This window comes from Hippocampus zosterae, chromosome 5, assembly GCF_025434085.1.
Source record: "Hippocampus zosterae strain Florida chromosome 5, ASM2543408v3, whole genome shotgun sequence".
NCBI lineage: Eukaryota > Metazoa > Chordata > Actinopteri > Syngnathiformes > Syngnathidae > Hippocampus > Hippocampus zosterae.
In genome coordinates this window covers 13,189,712-13,210,398 of record NC_067455.1, presented here as the reverse complement: position 1 = coordinate 13,210,398, position 20,687 = coordinate 13,189,712, and the positions used below count along the sequence as shown (strand labels likewise).

Sequence of the window (20,687 nt, the reverse complement as noted above, 5' to 3'; positions counted from 1 at the left end):
TTGAATTTTTATGACTTGACGTGTGCGGCAAGGTTAGTTAAAAAAGGTGAAGCTGGGCAGAGTGAGAAGGGAGGGTTCGCTGTCTCTCTATTTGAAGATATAAATGAACCATTTATGAAGAATAACACGATTTACCTTCAAAAAACTGTAGTAAATAAAGATAATTCGATTTCAGAGGTAAACATCATTTCTTCCGCTTTGTGCTCTCGGGTTGATTTTTGAAGACATCACATTAATGATCCTAAAGTCATGAAAAATGCTCACCGGACTACAGTTTGTCCTGTTAGTTTTTCTTCTGAATGAGGATATGGGATCTGGCCGCTGCCATGTACAGAGCTGGATCTATTCTGTGAGAAGGAGGGCTTTTGCCCACCCCTAAAACACCTTTAACAGAAAGCTGATGAAATGAACTTGACCATATGAACATGATGTAACTGCTTTCCTGACTGACTTTATCGTATTTCAAAAAGTTGAACATTTTTGGAGCATGGTTGAAAATTTTTGGAGCATGAAAGTGGCCCTCTCACGCTTCCAGTTTTCTGTATGTGGCCCTCAAACGAAAACGTTTGGACATCCCTGGTTTCGACACACCAAGGACATTCATTTTTTTTTCTCCTCATGTGACCATTTTATATATTAGGGTTCTATCGATTTGTCCAGAGTCAGCAGCAAATGCTTGACCGCATCCTTAGAAGGCCATTCACTTGTGCTGGCGTCCCAAATGTGCTGACACATCAAAGTGCCGCCTGAAAAAAAGGGTTCGCAATTTCAGTTGCTCTTTCTTCTCTTGCACCTTTTACCCTTCCACTTGTTTATGAAAACACAATCGGAGTATTTTACTTCTGTTTTCCTTCAGCAAGCAAATTCTGAATTTCTCCCATTATCGAGGCCGACTGAAGATTCAGAACTACTTTCAAGCGATGACCAAAGTATGGCCACCAGACTGCACTTTCTGAAAGGCTATCATATAAGGGCACAGGTGGAAATTAATGCTCTCACTCCCACATGTATGTGTCTGAGGCTCCTGCCACCAGGTTAAATCCAAAAGGTAAGCAGAGCTGCAGTGATTGTTATAGGATACACACATTAGTGTTAGCGAACAGTGTTTGCTTCTGGTAAGCGTCACAAACTTGATTGCTCTGTGAAGTTGTTGGACGGGTGAGAGTGGGTATTTGTGTTTGGTGATGAGTTTATCTCTGCGCTGGGCTCCCGCAAGTTGAAGTTACGCTTGCCTTTTCAGTCGTAACTCTTAGTGCAGTCGTCATAGTAACCAATTGTGTATTTGCCACTGGACCAGCAGTACTGCTCATGGGGAAGAGTGCGCAGTTGCAAATTTGCACTAGACAGGGCCTCCTTATAAAATAAATCTCAGCCAGACAAGAATTAGGGTGTGTTGAGTTGAATACAATCCTTCAAAAATGGGGAATTTAGACAAAAGCGAGTCTCAGGCATGTTATTGAGCCACTCAGGAACTGTTTTCAAACATTGCACAAAATATGTCTTATGTCTAATAAAATACATTGGAAAAAGAAACACTTGACATTTCTCAACTGTACCAAAGCAACTGATCAGAACTGTAAAATGCAATTGAGTAGCCTGTATGAGAGTGATAAGTCGTGATGCGTAGGGGTGTATGTTGTGTGTTTTCATATACGCATTAGAGTTCTGATGACTGAGGAGAGAACGCTCTTCCTGAGCTTCTGGGTTGTGGCCCTGCAGGAGCAGAGGCGCATGTCAGAGGGGAGCTGAGTGAAACAGTCTGTTTATTGTCGGGGTGGCCGATGTCTTTGATGATTTTCTTGGCTCTGGACGGGCACCTTGTGGTGTCGATGTCCTGGTGCAAACGGGCATATTTCCATTCCCATTGTCCAGGTGGTAGGATCGAGGATTTAAGCAATGGCCTCATCAGTTCTTCTGTTAGGGCACTAGGAGAAGTGAAGGAGGTGGGACGCGATGAGCACAATAAGTCATTAATGAGTCTTTCATTAGGAGATGACCTCATGCAAAGACAAAATGCAGCTCGTCTTCCACTGTACATTTCAGCATGCTGCATTCATTTTTATTAATTTTTTTGCTGTTGTTTATTGTCGTTGGCACTGCTCTTCTAATCTAGATTACAGTCATTTGGCCCTCCTTCTCCTTTTATGTGGTCCATGCCAAAAATGTCCACATAGTTCCCTTGTTTTCTCTTAGTAACTAGACCGAGATAGTTAATAACCAGATGCAGGTGCAATTATGTACCCTGATTTGCTGATTATTAGGTTTCCCTCACTCAACAACGCATAAGGGAAAGGAAGTGTAACTATCCCGTGCTCTGACCTCTTGCCCGTGAACAAACTCACTGCAGCTCAGCCTCCGCCGTGCCCATTGAGACCCTTTTGGTAGAACGTCGGTCCTGTCAACTTACTTGAAATGGCAGCACAGCACTGCAGTGAGGGGGGAAAAAAATTGGTGAAATGCAGAAAGGAAAAATTTGAGCGGTTGGTGTTTCATTTTAAATGGAATGTTATCTGTAAACTATTTACAGAAAACATAAACTCTCTGTGAACCGAACTATGACCTTAGAAGAAAGGTACGTGACAGAACAGTGATATTTATTTATTTTGCATACCGTTAGACCTCTAGTGATTATACATTTGTGTGATTTCAATCTTTATGGGTTGCAGCCCTTCCTGTTGTTGATATTTTCTGCTTTTCTCATACCTTGCATGATGTCATGCACAACAGTGGTTCACTCTTTAGATTTTTGTATGACTTTAGAGCAGTGGTTCTTAACCTTCTCAGAGGTACCAAACCCAACCAGTTCTTATGCACATTCACCGAACCCTTCATTTGTTAAAAACAAAAATATGACTTTACAAATTCAAGACAGAAAAAACACATTTATGAAAAGCAGAAAAAAGTAAATTAAGAACAGACCTAAGGATACGTTTGATCCCGACATTCACACGTTGACTACTGAGCGGACTAAATTTCCCGCAGCACTGATTGAACAAGCGGGCTGCAAATAAGTAATTATTTGCAGCCAGTGATGGCCAAGCGGGCGTGTCACAACTAATTGACATGTTGAGTCGTGTGTGTGTTAACCTCCATGGCCTCCCTGAAACCGATTCACCGAAGCTCTAGGGTTCGATCAATGCCCGGTTAAGAACCACTGCTTTAGGGGCATATTGACTTCCAAGAAAATGTTGATCAAATTCCCAAATTGTATGATCTCATGGGCATTTGGACTAAGAGGTGTATAACTGTATCATACACAGGGAGACAAAGGACATCGCCAGCCTTGAATATCTACGAACAGCTTAGTACTTTCTTTGCAGAGTCCTTTTCTAGTTTCTCAATGAGGCAACCGCAGCTTCAGTGTGCTACCACTGACCCAGTTTCTAAAGTAAACGAATTTGAAAGTGAGAATGCCTCAAGTCAGGCTTGTTAGTGTGGGCACGTTAATCAGGGAATAGCACGAAAAGCATTGGGGATGCTGTAAGGCCTGAAGCAGCAGGAGGAGGATGTGATGAAAGCTCATTTTGCTTGTTGCGCTTTTTCATTGAGACCCAAATCTTTCAACCTCTGCTTATCTTTTGGTTTACTGTGTCACACATTTGGCATGCCTTCTTATGTCCTATCTTTCACGCATAAGCCCCACTGCTTGAAAACAACTGCAAAACAGAGTCGATACATAAATCAATATTGCCATTAAAAAAAAGACTGTTCATCAATTATACACATTTTAAAAAACACTTTTTAAAATATAAATTAAAAAATATTAGACCAAAATACTGACAGATTAGGTGATTTTTTTTTTCACAATTTTGCTGTTTTTTTTTTTTTTTTGTGATGTTCCCACAGAAGGGAGGAAAAGAGATTTTAACCGAAGATCATAAATAGGAACTCACTGCTACAAAGGAACTGGCTGGTTCTGGCTGCTCAGTGCTATACAAGCAGAAAAAAAGGCTCCTAGGAGTTCTTTTCCAATGGCGCCGGTGAAACAACCCCCATTTTTTTTTTTTTTTTTGGGTAACACGTGCTAACACAGGAGTAAAGTGTATAATCAATGTAAATGAATAAAATATTTGAATGGGGAAAACATGTAAGAACAGCGGAAACAGAGCGTGCCTCCTTGAGCTGCATGTTTATGATCTCATGCTGCTGTGTCAATTAAATGCTGTTTGTGCTTCCACATTCAACACTTGAGACTCAAAACGAGGGCAAACTCCACAAGAAAATGAAAATCAAAAAAAGCTTCATTAATTGCATCACTACCAATCCAAAGCCATCAGGGCAGACGTTATCAGCGTGCATGGCTTCCTGTTTCCTCTCCACGTCTGTCAGGCTGTCAACGGGCGACTGGTTTTACGTCATCTTAGTTTTAGTATGTAGTTTCATTGTACAATGGTTAACATATCTATCTGAAATTTTAAAGGCAATCTAAAAGTTATTTCGAAAGGCTTTTTAAATTGTTGTGAAGTTGACGAAGGTTGAATGACACCAGCAATTTGAGTCAGGATCAAATGAATTCACCTTGCATTATTTTCCACGAGAAAGGAAAGGAGGACAACCAATGTGAATGAATTTAGTTCTACCTGAAATGTTCTACTGTACTTCTCTAAATTGATGTTGTAACCGGTAGTTGTGGTGCGTGTTCATTTCGAATTGGGTATGCCAATTAGCATCGCATTATTTCGCTTTTGACCATACTTTTAGCAAGTTCACCATCATAAATTTCACATTACAGCAGTTTTCTTTGCCGCTCTACATCCATCATGTCTAGACAAAAATGTCATTTTACTAGTTCTTTATTATTTATCATGAGGAGGATATCAGTCAAACATAAACAGTGACAACACACGATATGTCGAGGTGACAGGAAAATGATACAAATATGTTGCAGAGGTGATGCTGGTTGTGGGCTGTGTAAGGTGGCAATATGAAAACATAGAGTAGCTGTCTTCATGCTCTTTGTCGAGGTGAGGTCATGATGGGTCCATTTAAAGTATGGAAGTGTGGTTGAACACTCCCTGTAGGAGTGACAGTGTTGATTTCAAACATTTTGAAAAATATTGACTAACCCGATTATATGTTTGTTTTTTTAATACACGTGACATTGGAGATCAGTTTCTAGTGTTCTATAGCACTCAGGACCATACGTTTATCTGGCATTGTGCGTTTGCATGATTGCTGCACAGGAAAAAAAACAGTTGAAGAAACTCTTTTTTTTGTCCGTTAAAAAGGGCGCTGCTTCTCTTACTTTTATTTCGGGTTTATTTCATACGATCTCATGTGCAATTCCCTTTATTTTCCTTAATTGGAAATCCTGGAATATTTCCAAGTGGGTGGATCAGTACCGTCTTGTATAATGCCCGTCTTTCTTAGCAATGCATCAGCGTTTGCCTCACAACAGCGGTTCTTTTGTACATACAGTTTAAAAAAATGTCATCATCCATCCACTTTCATAGCGAAAGCTTTCAAAGGTTCATTGAAAGCATTGCGGTAATCCTTTGGGGTTTACTCCTGTTGTAAATTCCACTAGGACATCACCCCCGGAGGTTTCATTGCTGCATTTACCGCGACCATTCATATTCATGATACACTGTTGCTCCCATTCTATTGCACCTGAGTTCTGGTTTGCTGCTTTATCGCATGCAGGCCCTTCAGGGAGGAAGCAGCTGAGGTGAGACAGAGACTCTGGCTGTGGTGTGCGGAAATGAATGGCTAAGTCACGGAACGGGAGGGACACATTCATTTCACATGGTCAGAGCGGACTCGGTGCATGTAAAGCATCCCGTGCTTGTATTTGGGGGCCTTGTCTCCCCTTTTAGGTGTCCAGGCGACGTTTTCTCTTGGCTTTGTGCGCATACAGGAAGTACATTGTGTGTCCAGTGGTGATGAAAAGCACAGAAATGAGAACTAGGATACCAAAATGCTGTGGCTGTGGAGCAGAGATGACCATTATGAAGTGGAGCAGGTCCATCAGGTAATTCATAGAGCTCTGCACCCCATTTACAACACCTCGCTCGGACTCACAGATGTTCTCCTGCAACAGCTGGGTGACTGTCAGGTCAAAGGACCACAATCCTGCAACACAAGTGACAGTGGGCTTGAAAGAAATAACCAGGGTTGCAGTTGATTTGTAATTGTGACAGTGTATATCATAATGACCACCTGCGCATGATATCCCAAATCAAATATTTTGCCTTTACAAAGAAGGTGCAGTTTTGATTGACAGTGCCAGAATAGGTAGTTTGCGATGGTACTGCCTACTGCATCATAATGAAAGCTATTACGGTTACCCCAATTGGTTACACAAAAGAGTGAAAAATATGAGCAACAGCTCTGATTATGATGCAGTGCAGTTTTACATTACAGTAAATGACCACAACAAATAGCATATTGTGAGATAATGCCTCTCTGACAGTATGAATCAAAGCTGAGCACTTTTACCTATGCATAGGCAGAAAATTTGTGTTTGATACAGTATCATTATATTGTCCAATTAGTGATTGTGGCTGGTCGCTGTGCACAGTAATATTAAATTAACACACGGTGAGAAATTGCTTCAGATTCCCTTTTTTTTTTGCCTTATTTGTACGAAAACTGAAAGCCAAATCTTCACAACAGTGTGTTATGCATGTGACCCTAAATGCATTTTTTTATGTGGATTTAAAAAGTCTTGACTCTTTTCTTGCACATCGGGATTTTGAGATATTCTCCTTTATGTTTTCCAATCAAAGCTTGTGCAACATGCAATTCACCGTGCGTCATAATTTGTAAGGGATCACTTTTAAGAAAAACAAAATCCATCTGCTGGTGGACAGCAACTCTGCTGATTACAGGCAAATAGTGCACTATCATTTGCCTTCACATTCCTGTAGGCAAGTTGTGTCCTGCGGTCAATTCTAATCAACTTGATGTAATAGCTAATCGCCACATCTACAAAGCTGCTTTCATCTTTTATATCATAAGGTCATCAATTTACAAAACTTTTCCCTCACAATCCAGCTGCCTTATAAGGTTGCCTACTGGTAATTGAGAGACTTTTTGGATTTAAACAGGTGGCAGACATTAAGAATTGATTGTGGCATCGGTGGCATTGTGGTTCTGTGGTGGATGCACTTTGTAAAAGTAAATGAGCTCTACTGAATGCCTAGTGTTGTTTTAACCGCATCCGCTCACCGATGCGTGCCGTGATGACCCCCATGAACAAGAGGATAATGGAGATGTAAGATTCTGGCGCGCTACCGGAGGGCACGTTGTCAAAAAGCACAGTGTTGTTGGTCCAGTGGATGGAGGAACGGTCGGGTAGAAGTGGTTGATTGCTGCCCCCCCTCGAGGCAGACGTGTGTTTTTGTCTTTGGTTCGCCATGCCTCCAACCTCCGTGGAGGAGTTTGAGGTAAAGTAGGGCATGAGCAAGCTAAGATCCATGGGGCTCCCGGGGGCAAAGACGGAGCACACACAAAGGAGCAAGCAGCCCAGGTGGAGGCAGCTGGAGATGATGCCCGTGTTGATCAGACCGTATGTCTTCCTCAGTCTCGTAAACATGACGGTGCCCATCAGACCAGTGATGGCCGACACACCCATCAGCACACTGAGGAAGGAGCCGCTTATGCCCTGAGTGTAGGCGTAGCCGGTGGTGATGCAATCAAAGCCCAGTACGGTAGTGTAGAGGAACGCCAGGCCCATTCCCGCAAGGAAGACCGGCTGTTGATAGTAGGACCTCCATCCGTCCTTGCAGGTGCTCACCAGCCAGCGAAACCTCCGCGAGCACAGTGGGAGATAGGTCATTTCTTTTAGGCGGAGCCTCGCATCACTGTCTCCTTCTGCCACAGGCTGAACGACTTGACCTTCACCTGATGACAAATAATGCGTCAGTTAGACAAGATGTGTAGGACAGGCTTGCGCGATAAAAATGTACTGACAAGAAGCAGTCTTTTTTGAATTTCACATACAATTCCTGTTCACAACGATCAGAAAAAAAACACATGTAACTTTTTAATATGCAAAATAATTTCATGGCCTGTCGCTATTGCACTATGACTGGGGAAGAATTTGGACACAAAAATATCTTTTGAGTTATATTTTTATACTGATTCAACTAAAATTGATATGGCCATTCCAAAATTGCAGTCATTATTTTTTCTCACAGTCAAGTTTTTTTTTCTCCACGGCTTACCAGATAAACAAAATTCCCTGATTAGCTGTTGTAAGACTTATTAAGAGTGGATTAATCGACAGTGTATTTGAAGTGAAATCACAGAATCGTACCTTGCGATCCGCTTCTGTTCATCCCTTCCAGATTGGCGAGGTCGACCTCCGCCGTTGGTGGTTTGACAGAAAGAGCGGGGACGATGCGGTACACCCGGGACAAGAAGAAAAACTCCACAATGAGAGACAAGAGGTTCCATCCCAAGATGAAGCCACACCCAACTACATTGGAGGCCAGGGTCATGACCTGTCCCACGGCGAGCGGGGCCAGGATGTTCGTCACCTGATCTATCCGCCTCATGGTGGCATTCATTCCTTTTTTCAGGATCAGTGAGGTTGAGGTTAATGCACTTGCGTCTCCGCCGTGACCTCGTGCAAGAGTCGTCTTACCAGCGAGGTGGCCGCGATTGTAGCCGGTGATGACTATGATCCAGTCCCGCTGGATGGCAATGGTCAGCGCAGTGCTTGCAAGGTTTGCCACATCTGCCAGGACGATCACCACCGTATAACAAACCACCTTGTGTAAGTTTTGCGATGTGACATGTTATTATGGAAGCACAGACGGATTGCAGCCACAAGCTCACAGCACAGAGGGAAACGACAGCAGCGATAATCACCGCCATTATTCTGTTCTTGAATGTGAGTGAATGGACATGCTGTCATTATGTCGGTCGGGTGTACTCACAGTAAGCCAGCCATCCCAGATCTGCTCAATCCTTTGCTTATATGAGAACACCAACATGAGCACAATGCTACAGATGGTCACTGAGATGTTCTGGATGAATAGAGATGCATGTGCAACTGAAGTAAAAAAAATTAAACAAAAAGAAAGAGAAAAAGAGTCTTAGGGCCTGGTCGATAGCTTCATATACGCAAGCTAACTTAAACCAGATGTTGGTAACTGTGAACGGTGTGCCTTGCCGGTTTTGAGTGTCGAAATCAAATCAGGAAATGATTTACACTTAAGACGCCAAAGGGCGAATGCAATTTACCACATGGCGGGATAGCAAACCAGCACACGGCCCAGCCTCAAGATTGAGATGCACTGATTTATCACCCGCTCGTCTCATGCATGCAAAAAAATTCAGGTGGGTGTGAAATTGCTGCCGCATACCTTTATTCCTGGGATTGCGATCAACCCAATCTCCGATCAAAGCTCCAAGCAGGAGCACCGAGCCAGCTACCACTAAGCCGAAGACTGCAGTCAACAGCAAGTTACGTCCGTACAGCTCAATCAGGAACACAGAGATGGCAAAGTGCCACATTCGGTCGCCCTGATTAAAACAACATGAACATCGTTATGTGTTTGTTAGCAGTCATAGCTGAAGTCAGCTCAAATGAGAATATGTATGAATCGTAACTCAAAAATAATATCCTGTGCATCACTGCGTTATGATTTGCTTCACCAGCTCTTTCATCCACACCTTCCATAGTAGTTGCTAATCTTGGTGGACTAGCCAGGATGCCAAGGGCCGTATTTTAAAGTACGGGTGTATGTGCGCTCGCCCTAAAAACGGGTGTATCTTCATTTTCTTGCTGGGGCGAGTCTTATTGAGTGGTTTAGGTCCTATCTAGCTGACAGAACCTTTTGTGTCAGCCTTGGCTGCTCTGAGTCACGCACTGCTCCCTTGTCATGTGGTGTTCCACAGGGCTCAATTCTGGGGCCTCTGCTGTTCTCGCTGTATCTGCTCCCATTGGGTTCCATCTTAAGGAAACATGGTATTCCATTCCACTGCTATGCAGATGACTGCCAGATCTATGTCCCACTGAGCAAGAAAGACGCTTTCTCATTAAGGCCACTCCTATCCTGTCTGGAAGAAATCAAAACCTGGATGGCACAAAATTTCTTGAAATTCAACGAAAAGAAGACAGAGGTGATATTGTTTGGTCCCAGTGGCCCTTGTACATTCCATCCTGTAGACTTGGGCCCCCTGTCTCCTTATCTTAAGTCAACAGTCTCAAACTTGGGCCTTAAACTGGACAGTGATTTCAAACTCGATCGGCAAATTGGTGCGGTTGTTAAATCCACTTCTTTCACCTTAGACAGCTGGCCAAAATAAAACCTCTCCTCTCACATAAACACTTTGAGACAGTAATTCATGCCTTTGTTACATCCCGGCTAGATTACTGCAATGCCCTTTACTTTGGAGTCAGCCAGCCCTCCATTAAGCACCTTCAGCTGGTCCACAATGTCGCTGCTCGCCTCTTGACTAGTACTCGTAAGAGGGAGCACATAACTCCTACTCTGGCATCCTTTCACTGGCTCCCCATTCATTTTAGAGCAGGCAGACAGATTCTGCGTTCCTTTGATATGCGTGGTGGATGCCATTGTATATTTTTTTTGACCCCACCAAATGAGTTTCTACTTCTGCCATGTAAAGGAATGTGCCGCTTGTGCTACAATTATTAAGGGAATGAATGGAGTCTCCTCAATGAGCTGTGGAGCAAGTCGGCTCTATTCACACCCACAACGATGCAAACCAAGCCACGTGCCAGACTTGCACCGGACACGAATATACAGCGCATGGTGTGGAATTGATAAGAAAAAATTTCAACATAGGGATTTGCTCTCAGCAGTCAAGTCAATCATCTATTTGGGCAATATATGAGGAAATACAGTGCACCTCAAGACTTTACTGTACTTTGGCACATAAAAGAAATGAAAAGAAATGTTTGTTTCTGCTTTGTGTGATACTGCCTTATGCTTTGCTCCCCACGTGTATTTGCATGAGTGTGTGTGTGTGTGTGTGTGTGTGTGTGTGTGTGTGTGTGTGTGTGTGTGTGTGTGTGTGTGTGTGTGTGTGTGTGTGTGTGTGCGCATGCAGGAGATGATTCTTACCCACATTGACAATGCTCCACTGACATAGATGAGGAACTTGGGACCCTTGAGGTAGATAAGCGCTGAACCTCATTTAAAAAAAAAAGTATACAAATTGAATGGATGTACTTAGGATATTATTTGAGCCTTGCCAATGTATTCCGTTTGTCTTCAAAGATGAACTCACCTGGTATGCTCCTGGCTTTTTTGGCTCTGGCATTCCTGATGTCGTCAGGGTCGAACTCCACCACAACGCCGCCACATTGGGAGGACTCAGCTTGCTGGGACATTGCCTGTGGAAGATGGTAAACATGTTCACTCTTTTGTTAAAGTCGATGAAGTTCACATCAGCCCAAAGAAGTATGAAGTCGTTCAGTGTATCCTACTATCGCTCACGTGTTTCACGACCTCAACAAAAAGTCATAATAATATCTCCTGTGCATCGCATTGGAAAGCAGGAAACAAACAAGTTGTTTTTGCTGTTGAACAAATATTGCCTTTAGCTCAGAAAAACTCAAAGGTAGGTGAGTCACCTTGCTTCTGGTCTTACAATCGATCCTTGCTGCTGATTCTTGATGTATGTTTTGCCATATATCCTACATTGAGATGCTCGTGTTTCCTGAGAGCTGGAATTCAAGCCGTAGTAGTCTGAAAAGCTTAATAGCATCCCAGTGCTCAAGTGCACCATTGTATGAAAGTGCCAGAAAAGCAGAACAGGCAGTGGGACAACAAAGGCAGCCAGCATATTCCACAGCACGTGACGGCCGCAAGGACAATGTCACCGTCCGCCCACTCCACAAAAAGGACAACTGCCTGACTGGTCCTGCTCAAAAAGGACACATGCATGCTCCTCGTGCACACATACGTGTAGATGCGCACACACATACTGTAGGCGCAAACACGTTTCTCTCTTATATAGTGTCTATGCGGAGATGAGAGGCAGTTGTGGCATTCACAACAGTTGTATTGACATTGCCAGCTCTAGAAAATTGGCTTTGGATTTGATTGACATGTTTGATTGACATTTTTACAAGCATGCTGACATCGTTACCATTTATTTGTTAAATACATGAACTGAATGTGGATTGGTAATTACACAGACAAACTCGGGCCGGTGGACTGGGCGAGGGAGAGCTCCACCGCTGTGGGAGTGGTCACAGCTGAGTTTAATTATAGCCAGTCATTTCCTTTTAAATGCAGTGAACTCGACATGCATTAGTTTCTCGACATGTCAGAAGCACAGTGCACACTTGGAGACTGACCCCTACTCTGATTGTTCACATGCCCACCCATAACTGTGCTTCCCTGTGGAATGATTTAAAACATAATACAATGATTCAGAGGGTTTGATGCCTGCTGTTGACATTTTTTTGAATGAAATATGTCGTGGTAAACCAGCTGTGGAACCTGCGCCCATGATGATGCAGCCTGAGCAGGTGCAAGGTTTAAATCGACTTTGTGCTCCCAAATTGCCACTTCGGCAGATGCTGCTTCATCTGCTCCGTTCTTCCCAGCTTGACAGTGAATGGTCTGTCAAACTGGCAAACACGCACAAGTCTTGCACAGATACAAAAATCAGGACAGCTCAGGTGCTCTCTCAGCCCTAAATGTGAATCTGTGTGAGAGAGAGTGAATGATAAAGCTACCCGCCACACGTGTATCATTTATTGGAAGCTCAGCAAAACTGCAAACACCAAAACGGAGAAAAAAAACCTGTCAAAAATCCCATGGCACTCCATTTCGGGTATGTGGTGCTGCTGTGGCTGGCGGGAACATAGAGTTGCATTATAATTCATCTCAGTTATATATTTAAAAAAAACTAAGAGATGCATGTTTTGAATGACGTTGGTAAATCAGCATATGAAAGTGATGTGGGCAGGATTCTTTGACTCTCTGGAACTTTAGTAGTTCACTGGTGGGCTCTTCACATTTTCTTTTCTTTGCATCAGAGGTGTTCTATGATACATTCATGCCTTCATTAATTAATAAGAGGCTGTCCTTTGCCTTCATTTATTATTCGGCTAAATTGTTAATTTATATCACGAGGAGAGATACAATAGAATTAAGTGAGCAATCTCTGCAGGGTCCAGGGCGTTAGATGAACAGTACTTTTCTTGCAATAATGAATAAAGTCCCATAACCTGTAAATCAAAAATGATAGCATGCATAAATTTCTAATGATGCAAACCATTATTTGTGCAATATAGCATAACATTGCATGTGTATTTTAAAGGTCATTTTATCTTTTACCTTTACACTCATTAAATTACAATCGTGGTGAAATCCCCTCAAAACTCGACACAATGTTTCAAAAAATGTCATTATAAAACTGCAACCAAAGGTGCACAAAAGTTTATTACATACTTTTAACACAGTAGATATTTAAAACGCAAAAGCCGATAAGAAGGACTTTACGTTTTTAATAGAAAGTACATAAACAAGACAAGATCAACGAATGACGAAAAAAAGATTACCGAAAATAAACAACAGCAAAGCTGAACTGCAGCAGATTTTAATTTTTTTACTCTATTCACACGCCTCAAAAATATTTTACACTTAACACATCACTACACTGACCCCTGTTGGACACATGGCTACAACATCTTAGTTGACAGATTAATTCATAACACTGGAAAAATAAGTATCTATACTGTTATAAAAATGGATTCGAACAAAGGATATTATGCCAGCTATAATTTGGGCTTGTCATTGATTTGAATGGCGAGCTGTGACTTCTTTGTTGCCTTTGCCCTTAAACATTTGAAGAGTGCAATGATAGGTACAGCAACACTCGGGATGCCTGCCAGGATGAAGATGATCACATAGATCCACGGTGGATATGACTTCTCCTCCAGAGTTGGAAATTTCTCCTGCAAACAGTGTTTGTTATTAATGAGTTACAGACGGTGCAGAAGATCCTTATTCAGAATACTGCAAGACAGATGTTAATAAACGTACGTATTCGAGATCCCAGGCTTTGTAAAAGACCTTTTCTGAGACTTTAGTGATGAAGTAAAAGATTACGATAAAGATCATGATGAGCGGACTGATGAATCTCCACGTAGCCTGCCAGAAAAGGTTTGGTTTGTGTCCAATCATGAACTCGATGTCTTCATTGAACCTGAGCAGACAAACACAAAAAAAAAGTGCATGATGATTTAGGCGCGTTGACGTCATACTTATCAGTGTACTTGCTATTAGTGCCTGGACTCGAAGCCCAGATCTGCATTTGCATATTTCCTGATCATTTAATCCTGGATCCATTCGAATGGGTTACTATTGATACTTTTGCCGAAAAACATGTCAAAGTCCAAAACAAAAAAAAAGAAAAACCCAATGTGATTAGAACGGTAAATGGAGTGCCCTTACATCATGCCTCATGACCTTTTGCATGCCTCAGATTAACTTTTTAGAGTCTACCAAGACTGTATGCGACTGATGCGCTAATGAAACAGCAACCATCTCTGGAAAAAATTTCATTTTCAGATTTAAATAACTTAAAACCCTGTGCAGAGCCCAGTAGAAGACCCGAGATTAAAGGAAATACCGCACAGGAGGGCAAAGAAAAGATTTATCAACATATATTTTTTTAACAATTTATACATACACATAAACCGAAACAGGGCGGCCCGGTAGTCCAGTGGTTAGCACGTCGGCTTCACAGTGCAGAGGTACCGGGTTCGATTCCAGCTCCGGCCTCCCTGTGTGGAGTTTGCATGTTCTCCCCGGGCCTGCGTGGGTTTTCTCCGGGTGCTCCGGTTTCCTCCCACATTCCAAAAACATGCGTGGCAGGCTGGTTGAACACTCTAAATTGTCCCTAGGTGTGAGTGTGAGTGCGAATGGTTGTTCGTTTCTGTGTGCCCTGCGATTGGCTGGCAACCGATTCAGGGTGTCCCCCGCCTACTGCCCGAAGACAGCTGGGATAGGCTCCAGCACCCCCCCGCGACCCCAATGAGGACCAAGCGGCTCGGAAGATGAATAAACCGAAACATGCATCAACACAATATTTTGGAAGGTGGAAATGCAATTCAAAATGAGACTGTTTGAATTACCTGTCTATCCCGTATATGTAAACCACAGAGATCATCTCACAAAATCCAATGACGAGCAGTGGGATTGATCCTCCATACGTGTCGAATAAAGACAGCCAATAGTTCCCTGAGCCTTGGACAAAGATCAGGCCCACCAGACAGCAGACCACACATGTCACCCCTGAGGAGATGGAAAAAAATGTTTCCCAAGATTTCCACAAAAAAAAAAAAAAACCTAACCAAAAAAACCCATCACATCGGAAAAAGGTGTAAAGAGTGTGTGAGCTACCTGTGACGGCTTCTTTAGGCCACTTCTTCGGAAAAACCTTGAGGTCTTGCAAAGGTACCACAACGCCTTCGATGTTCCCAAACATAGATGATAGGCCGAGGCTGAAGAGCATGACGAAGAAGAGGACGGCCCACAGTGGGGAGAAAGGCATCTTGGTGATGGACTCTGTGAAGACGATAAACGCCAAACCGGTTCCTTCAACTCCCTAAGATAAAGAACAGACAATTTAGCAGCAAGTATGCTCCCAAAGCTGCCATCTTCAAACACAGTCAAGTTTCACTTCCAGGATATTGCCTGCCTATTTTGGAGAAGAAAAAAAAACACACACACAATATCCCATAACAAGGAAGGCAACCTTTATAATCTAATCCAAGGTCAAACCCTTGCCGACGTTGTCTTATGAACTGTACAGGGAATGTTTAAAAAAAAAAAGTTAACCACGATAAAATGTAACCGCAAAATCCGAATTTTACCCGAACATTTCCATGGACCAGTTATGTTTGACTCTAGATGATCCATTATTGTTTCATTCAAAAACAAAAACAACTGTGGAATCGTTACCTCACTCAGAAAGGTATTTAAATCACAAGAGCCCAGATCCAGTCCTTCAATAATGTCCTGATGCGTTGCATTGAGATGCCGTAAAGCCTCAGTGTAGTTGCTGTCAACGATGTGTCCCTCGGGAAGGTCAAATGTATTTAGGAGCATCAGGATGTTCCTGAAATGTAAAATACGGTATTTCAGCAGGTAGAAAGGATGCAGTGATACATTGATGTCAGAATGTGATGAATAACAATCACCCATTAATGCAGGTGTCATATTGTTGCGTTGCCCTGAAGCCGATGACTGTATAGATGACCGTCGCGGCGAAAATAGACGTGATGCCGTTTATCATAGAGATGATCACTGCGTCCTGTTCGCAGTTGTTACTGAAAGCATACACAGGTACAAGGTGAGGCTTGCGTGGTTTTAAAAGCTGTCAAAGGTCGGACTTACTGTACTGAGTTGTAGCTGGAGAAGGATATAAGACCCCCGAAAGCCAGAGAGAAGGAGTAGAAGACCTGAGCACCTGCGTTCATCCACGTTGAAGGGTTAGCCAGCTCTGCGAGCTGCAGATTGGAAGCAATTCATCATGAACCTGATCTTAGGTTTGCACATGGAATTAAAACCCAATGATCGGCCCCCATGAAAATATGAACCAAGTCGTTAGATTCTTGCAATGTGGCCGGAGGAACTCTGATCAGGATGACGCCATTTGCGGTCAATGACACAACGGCAAAGGCATGCTCACCATTCAGTGGCATACCGCCTTACATGAAAGTGCTCCTAAAAAACTTACGTTAGGTGTGAATAGAAACTTGAGTCCACTCAAAGATCCCTTCAGCGTCAACCCCCTGACCAGAAAGATGGTCAGCACCACATACGGAAGAGTCGAAGTCACATATACGGCCTGTCAAGAGGAATCGTACGTGATCTCTTTGTCTCAAACCAGACGCAATGAATTGAAAGTCGAGGTTCCATCATTCGTCCCCCTATGCAGTACCTTGCCAGTGGTCTCGATACCTCGCACGATGCAAACGTAGAGCACAGCCCAGGCACATATGTGACATATCAACGCGCGCCATTGTATGCCGCCGTCATCCGAAATATTTGCAGTTGTGTTCAGAGTCTCCCTGTACCAGAAGTAGTCAACTGGGGAGCTCCTTGCACACTCGGAGACCAGGCCTGCAATTACGATGGTGTTGTTGTTGTTGTACTTTTTTTTAAAAAGTCCTCCGTGCAACTACGTATTCCCGAATATTCAGTGGAGATATACCTGTTAAATTTTCATTCATCGGACAGTGGCTCCAAGGCAGGGGGTCTTGGAATGAATTGAAGAAGTACCAAAGAATCCAAGCAATGATGGTGTTGTAATACAGGCTGATAGTCAAAGAGACACACATGGAGGCGATCCCTGTGAATACACGTTTTCATTTTGTTTAGGGTCCACTAAGGACAACTTCAACAATACAATGAATGATGCTCACCAATCCCGGTCAAATAAGGATGAATGGAGGACCACACCCCCAAACTGCCTGCCCTCAAACGCTGACCGATGGCGAACTCGAGATGAAGCAAAGGGATTCCCTCGAGAACCAGCAGGATTAGAAAGGGGATCATAAACGCCCCTGCACGGGAAACAGTTCAATGCTGTTATCTTTATTTACATCCTATCATATAAATGAGGATGGAATGACGCAAGCAAACATAAAAGCAGGCAGCTGATGCAGACTGTTTTGCGAGCCAGAAAGCACGTGCACTTTTACAAGAATGCCAGGCTTTAAACGGAATATAAAAAAAGCCTTATCTTCCAGTGAGGAAATACGTATTGCTGGATCAGCAGCTTAAAAAAGCTTGTATATGTAGCGGTAAGATACAGACGACAATAACATGACCATGGTTCTTTGCGATTGCACTTGAGTTGAAAAAAGGTTACCGGATTTGTTTCTGAGCACACCGTTGAAACAATTCGATTGGGGTGCCTTCATTGTCCCCGTGGGGCGATTTGGTTGAAAGACCACAGTCATTACAAAATACAATGATGAAAAATGCACAACTGGATTACTGCTCTATGTACTGTTGACTAAAAAGGACATTACATAACCAATGCATTATACATTGTACTCTAGGTACATAAATTATATGGTATCAATTAAATAAATTACAAGAGCCTGCGGGAAAATGTGCATTTTAGCAGCTCAATTCAGTAAGTAGTCCTACTGAATAGTACTACACCATACACAGAGGGAAAATGTTTGTTTCTCATTTTGATTAATTGGATTTCATTCTTGATCTCTGCAAACAGACAAAAATTGCCATCTCAAGGAAATTAAATGTGATGCAAGAAACATTCGTTATTTTATTAATGCAAAATGTAATTGAGCTTCTGGCCATATACTTCATCAATCTATTCAACATTTCAATTTCAATTCAACAATTTCAATTTTCAAACTGAATTACTGAAATGAATGAACCCTTCTGTGATTTAAAATAAAATCCTGCCCACATTAAATTATGACCTGTCACAATCATTCATTCATTCATTCATTCATTCATTCATTCATTCATCTTCCGAACTGCTTGATCCTCACTAGGGTCGCGGGGGTTGCTGGAGCCTATCCCAGCTGTCTCCGGGCAGTAGGCGGGGGACACCCTGAATCGGTTGCCAGCCAATCGCAGGGCACACAGAAACGAACAACCATTCGCACTCACACTCACACCTAGGGACAATTCAGAGTGTTCAATCAGCCTGCCACGCATGTTTTTTGGAATGTGGGAGGAAACCGGAGCACCCGGAGAAAACCCACGCAGGCCCGGGGAGAACATGCAAACTCCACACAGGGAAGCCGGAGCTGGAATCAAACCCGGTACCTCCGCACTGTGAAGCCGACGTGCTAACCACTGGACTACCGGGCGCTGTCACAATCACAATTCAAATAATAAAGCCAAAATAAATGGACATGCTTAATAATAAAAAATTAATAAATAAATCTAACTCAAACTCATTCAGATCATTATGCCCGCTCCTGCTTGCAAAAGTATTTCAAATATGTCTGACATCTCTCAGTTATCTCTTGTGCAAATACCTCTTCGAGGAACTCTTTGCAAGTATGTGCCAAAAGTATCTGCTCTCTGGAACTGTTCATTTTTCTTTTCACCTTGACTAAGGTCCCACTTTTGCTGTCCGATTTTGTTTTGCATACCGTATGGCATTATGGCAAAAGTGTTCAAGGATGGCTCCTCTATACAGTCGTGAGTCGATGAGGTGGTGGCGGGGGGCGGGGGGCAACCACATAAAAATATGCATGTAAGATTATTGTCACATGTTGGGCACAGCCCCTACTTGCCAGAAATTGCTGTAGCCTCTTGAATGTTATTTTTCCAAGTAAATTGAACTGGTTATAGTTGACATTACAGGTCAAAAACCTTCTCACTGGATTCATCTCGGTTTTACTCATTTCAAAACGAAACAAGCAAAAAAAAATGGTCATTTTAATAGCATAGAGTTAAATATCATTTAGCAAGACCACACAATATTACAAAGAATACACCGTGTATGGTTGTAAACTCACCTCCTCCATGACTCTGACACAAATAGGGGAAGCGCCACACATTTCCCAGTCCCACACAGAACCCGACGCAGGTCAGCATATACTGTGCTTTGTTCTCCCATTTGGGCCTGTCACCCGCCTCGTCCTGTTCCAGCTTGTCCAACTGCGGGTGCGACAGTATCCTGTCATCCAGGCCCGCGTTGGGGACTGTGAGCTTCATGATCTGTCAATAAACACGATGCTAGGGTTACGCACTGTACTGTTCCTGGGATGTAAATGATGGACTATATAGTGGATCTCTGTTAAATATTGACAGGGAGCTTGAAGTCAGAGGTGTGACATCTTTTGAAGCCCACCCATGAAACTTAAGTACCGGTGGTGTCTTATCTGACAGCGACAGGTCATTGCTCTTGTAAACATTTATGGGGAAACGTATCATTTTAGTAGTATTTACTGTACAGGGTGGCCTTCAAGGCTTGGGTAATCACTGTCTCAGCACAACTCACTGTGTACAAACCAGTATTACCTGGCAACTGTAAAAGTGAGAGAAGGCAAGTGAAATCCGCCTCTCGGTCCATCCTATCTGTCTGTCATTCTCGCATTCCATCTGTGTCTGTGTTCGTTCATCTAGCTATCTGACACGTGACCGGTTTAGACCCCAAAAGCATGGACTCAGCACAATAAGAGAAGTTATTAACTCACACATGGTAATAATTAATGGTCGTGTGGATGGTCGGTTGTGTGGACACGACCCCACAACCGAGCGATGAGGTCATGAATGTCCAAAGAGGTTATCGTCCCCCATGTGAATTGACTTTTTCTAACAAAGGGAAATGTGTGAAGCATTACATGAACACGTTTTCTGAAACAGTCCATAATAAGAAAATATATTCTTTATAATGTGGATGAAAATTTGTGGCCAAAAAGCCACAAACGTCAAGTGCAGGAAGACTGCATGGTAATTGATTCGTCACTTGATGCACCATTTTCCCTAAGTAGACCACACTATGTTCTCTATTCTACCTTGTTTTTGGTATTTGTTTTTTGCGACACAGTGATGTATTGCTTTCTGTGTTGCAACGGGATCTGGCAACACAGGAAACACAGTTAAAGTGTCAATTCAAAGGTCTGGTAGAGGTGAACAGGTGGCCTGGACACCCCATTGCTTCGATAAAGTTACAAATGAGGCGCGTAAGGCTGACGAACAGGAAACGGGTCTTCAAAATAAAAGGATGGGCATGAAATGAGATGAAAATGC

The 20,687-nt window shown here is 42.9% G+C and overlaps 2 protein-coding genes across 2 annotated transcripts; both read right to left on the bottom strand.

Annotated features, from left to right (window-relative positions):
* Positions 1-4,416: 4,416 nt before the first annotated feature.
* Positions 4,417-11,698, bottom strand: si:ch211-254p10.2 (solute carrier family 40 member 1). Its single transcript, XM_052066340.1, has 9 exons — positions 11,552-11,698; positions 11,206-11,311; positions 11,040-11,107; positions 9,315-9,474; positions 8,886-9,001; positions 8,591-8,717; positions 8,261-8,515; positions 7,171-7,845; positions 4,417-6,072 (listed from the first exon to the last, which is right to left on the bottom strand). Exons 2-9 carry the CDS (start codon positions 11,306-11,308, stop codon positions 5,813-5,815), a joined length of 1,764 nt encoding a protein of 587 aa, XP_051922300.1. The 5' UTR covers positions 11,309-11,311; positions 11,552-11,698; the 3' UTR covers positions 4,417-5,812.
* A 1,776-nt stretch (positions 11,699-13,474) lies between these two features.
* Positions 13,475-19,695, bottom strand: slc6a19b (solute carrier family 6 member 19b). Its single transcript, XM_052066327.1, has 12 exons — positions 19,451-19,695; positions 17,366-17,506; positions 17,155-17,292; positions 16,882-17,063; positions 16,678-16,788; positions 16,335-16,447; positions 16,139-16,267; positions 15,900-16,056; positions 15,339-15,543; positions 15,071-15,230; positions 13,977-14,139; positions 13,475-13,888 (listed from the first exon to the last, which is right to left on the bottom strand). The coding sequence occupies exons 1-12, from the start codon at positions 19,647-19,649 to the stop codon at positions 13,709-13,711; spliced, it is 1,878 nt and encodes a 625-aa protein (XP_051922287.1). The 5' UTR covers positions 19,650-19,695; the 3' UTR covers positions 13,475-13,708.
* Positions 19,696-20,687: the final 992 nt, after the last annotated feature.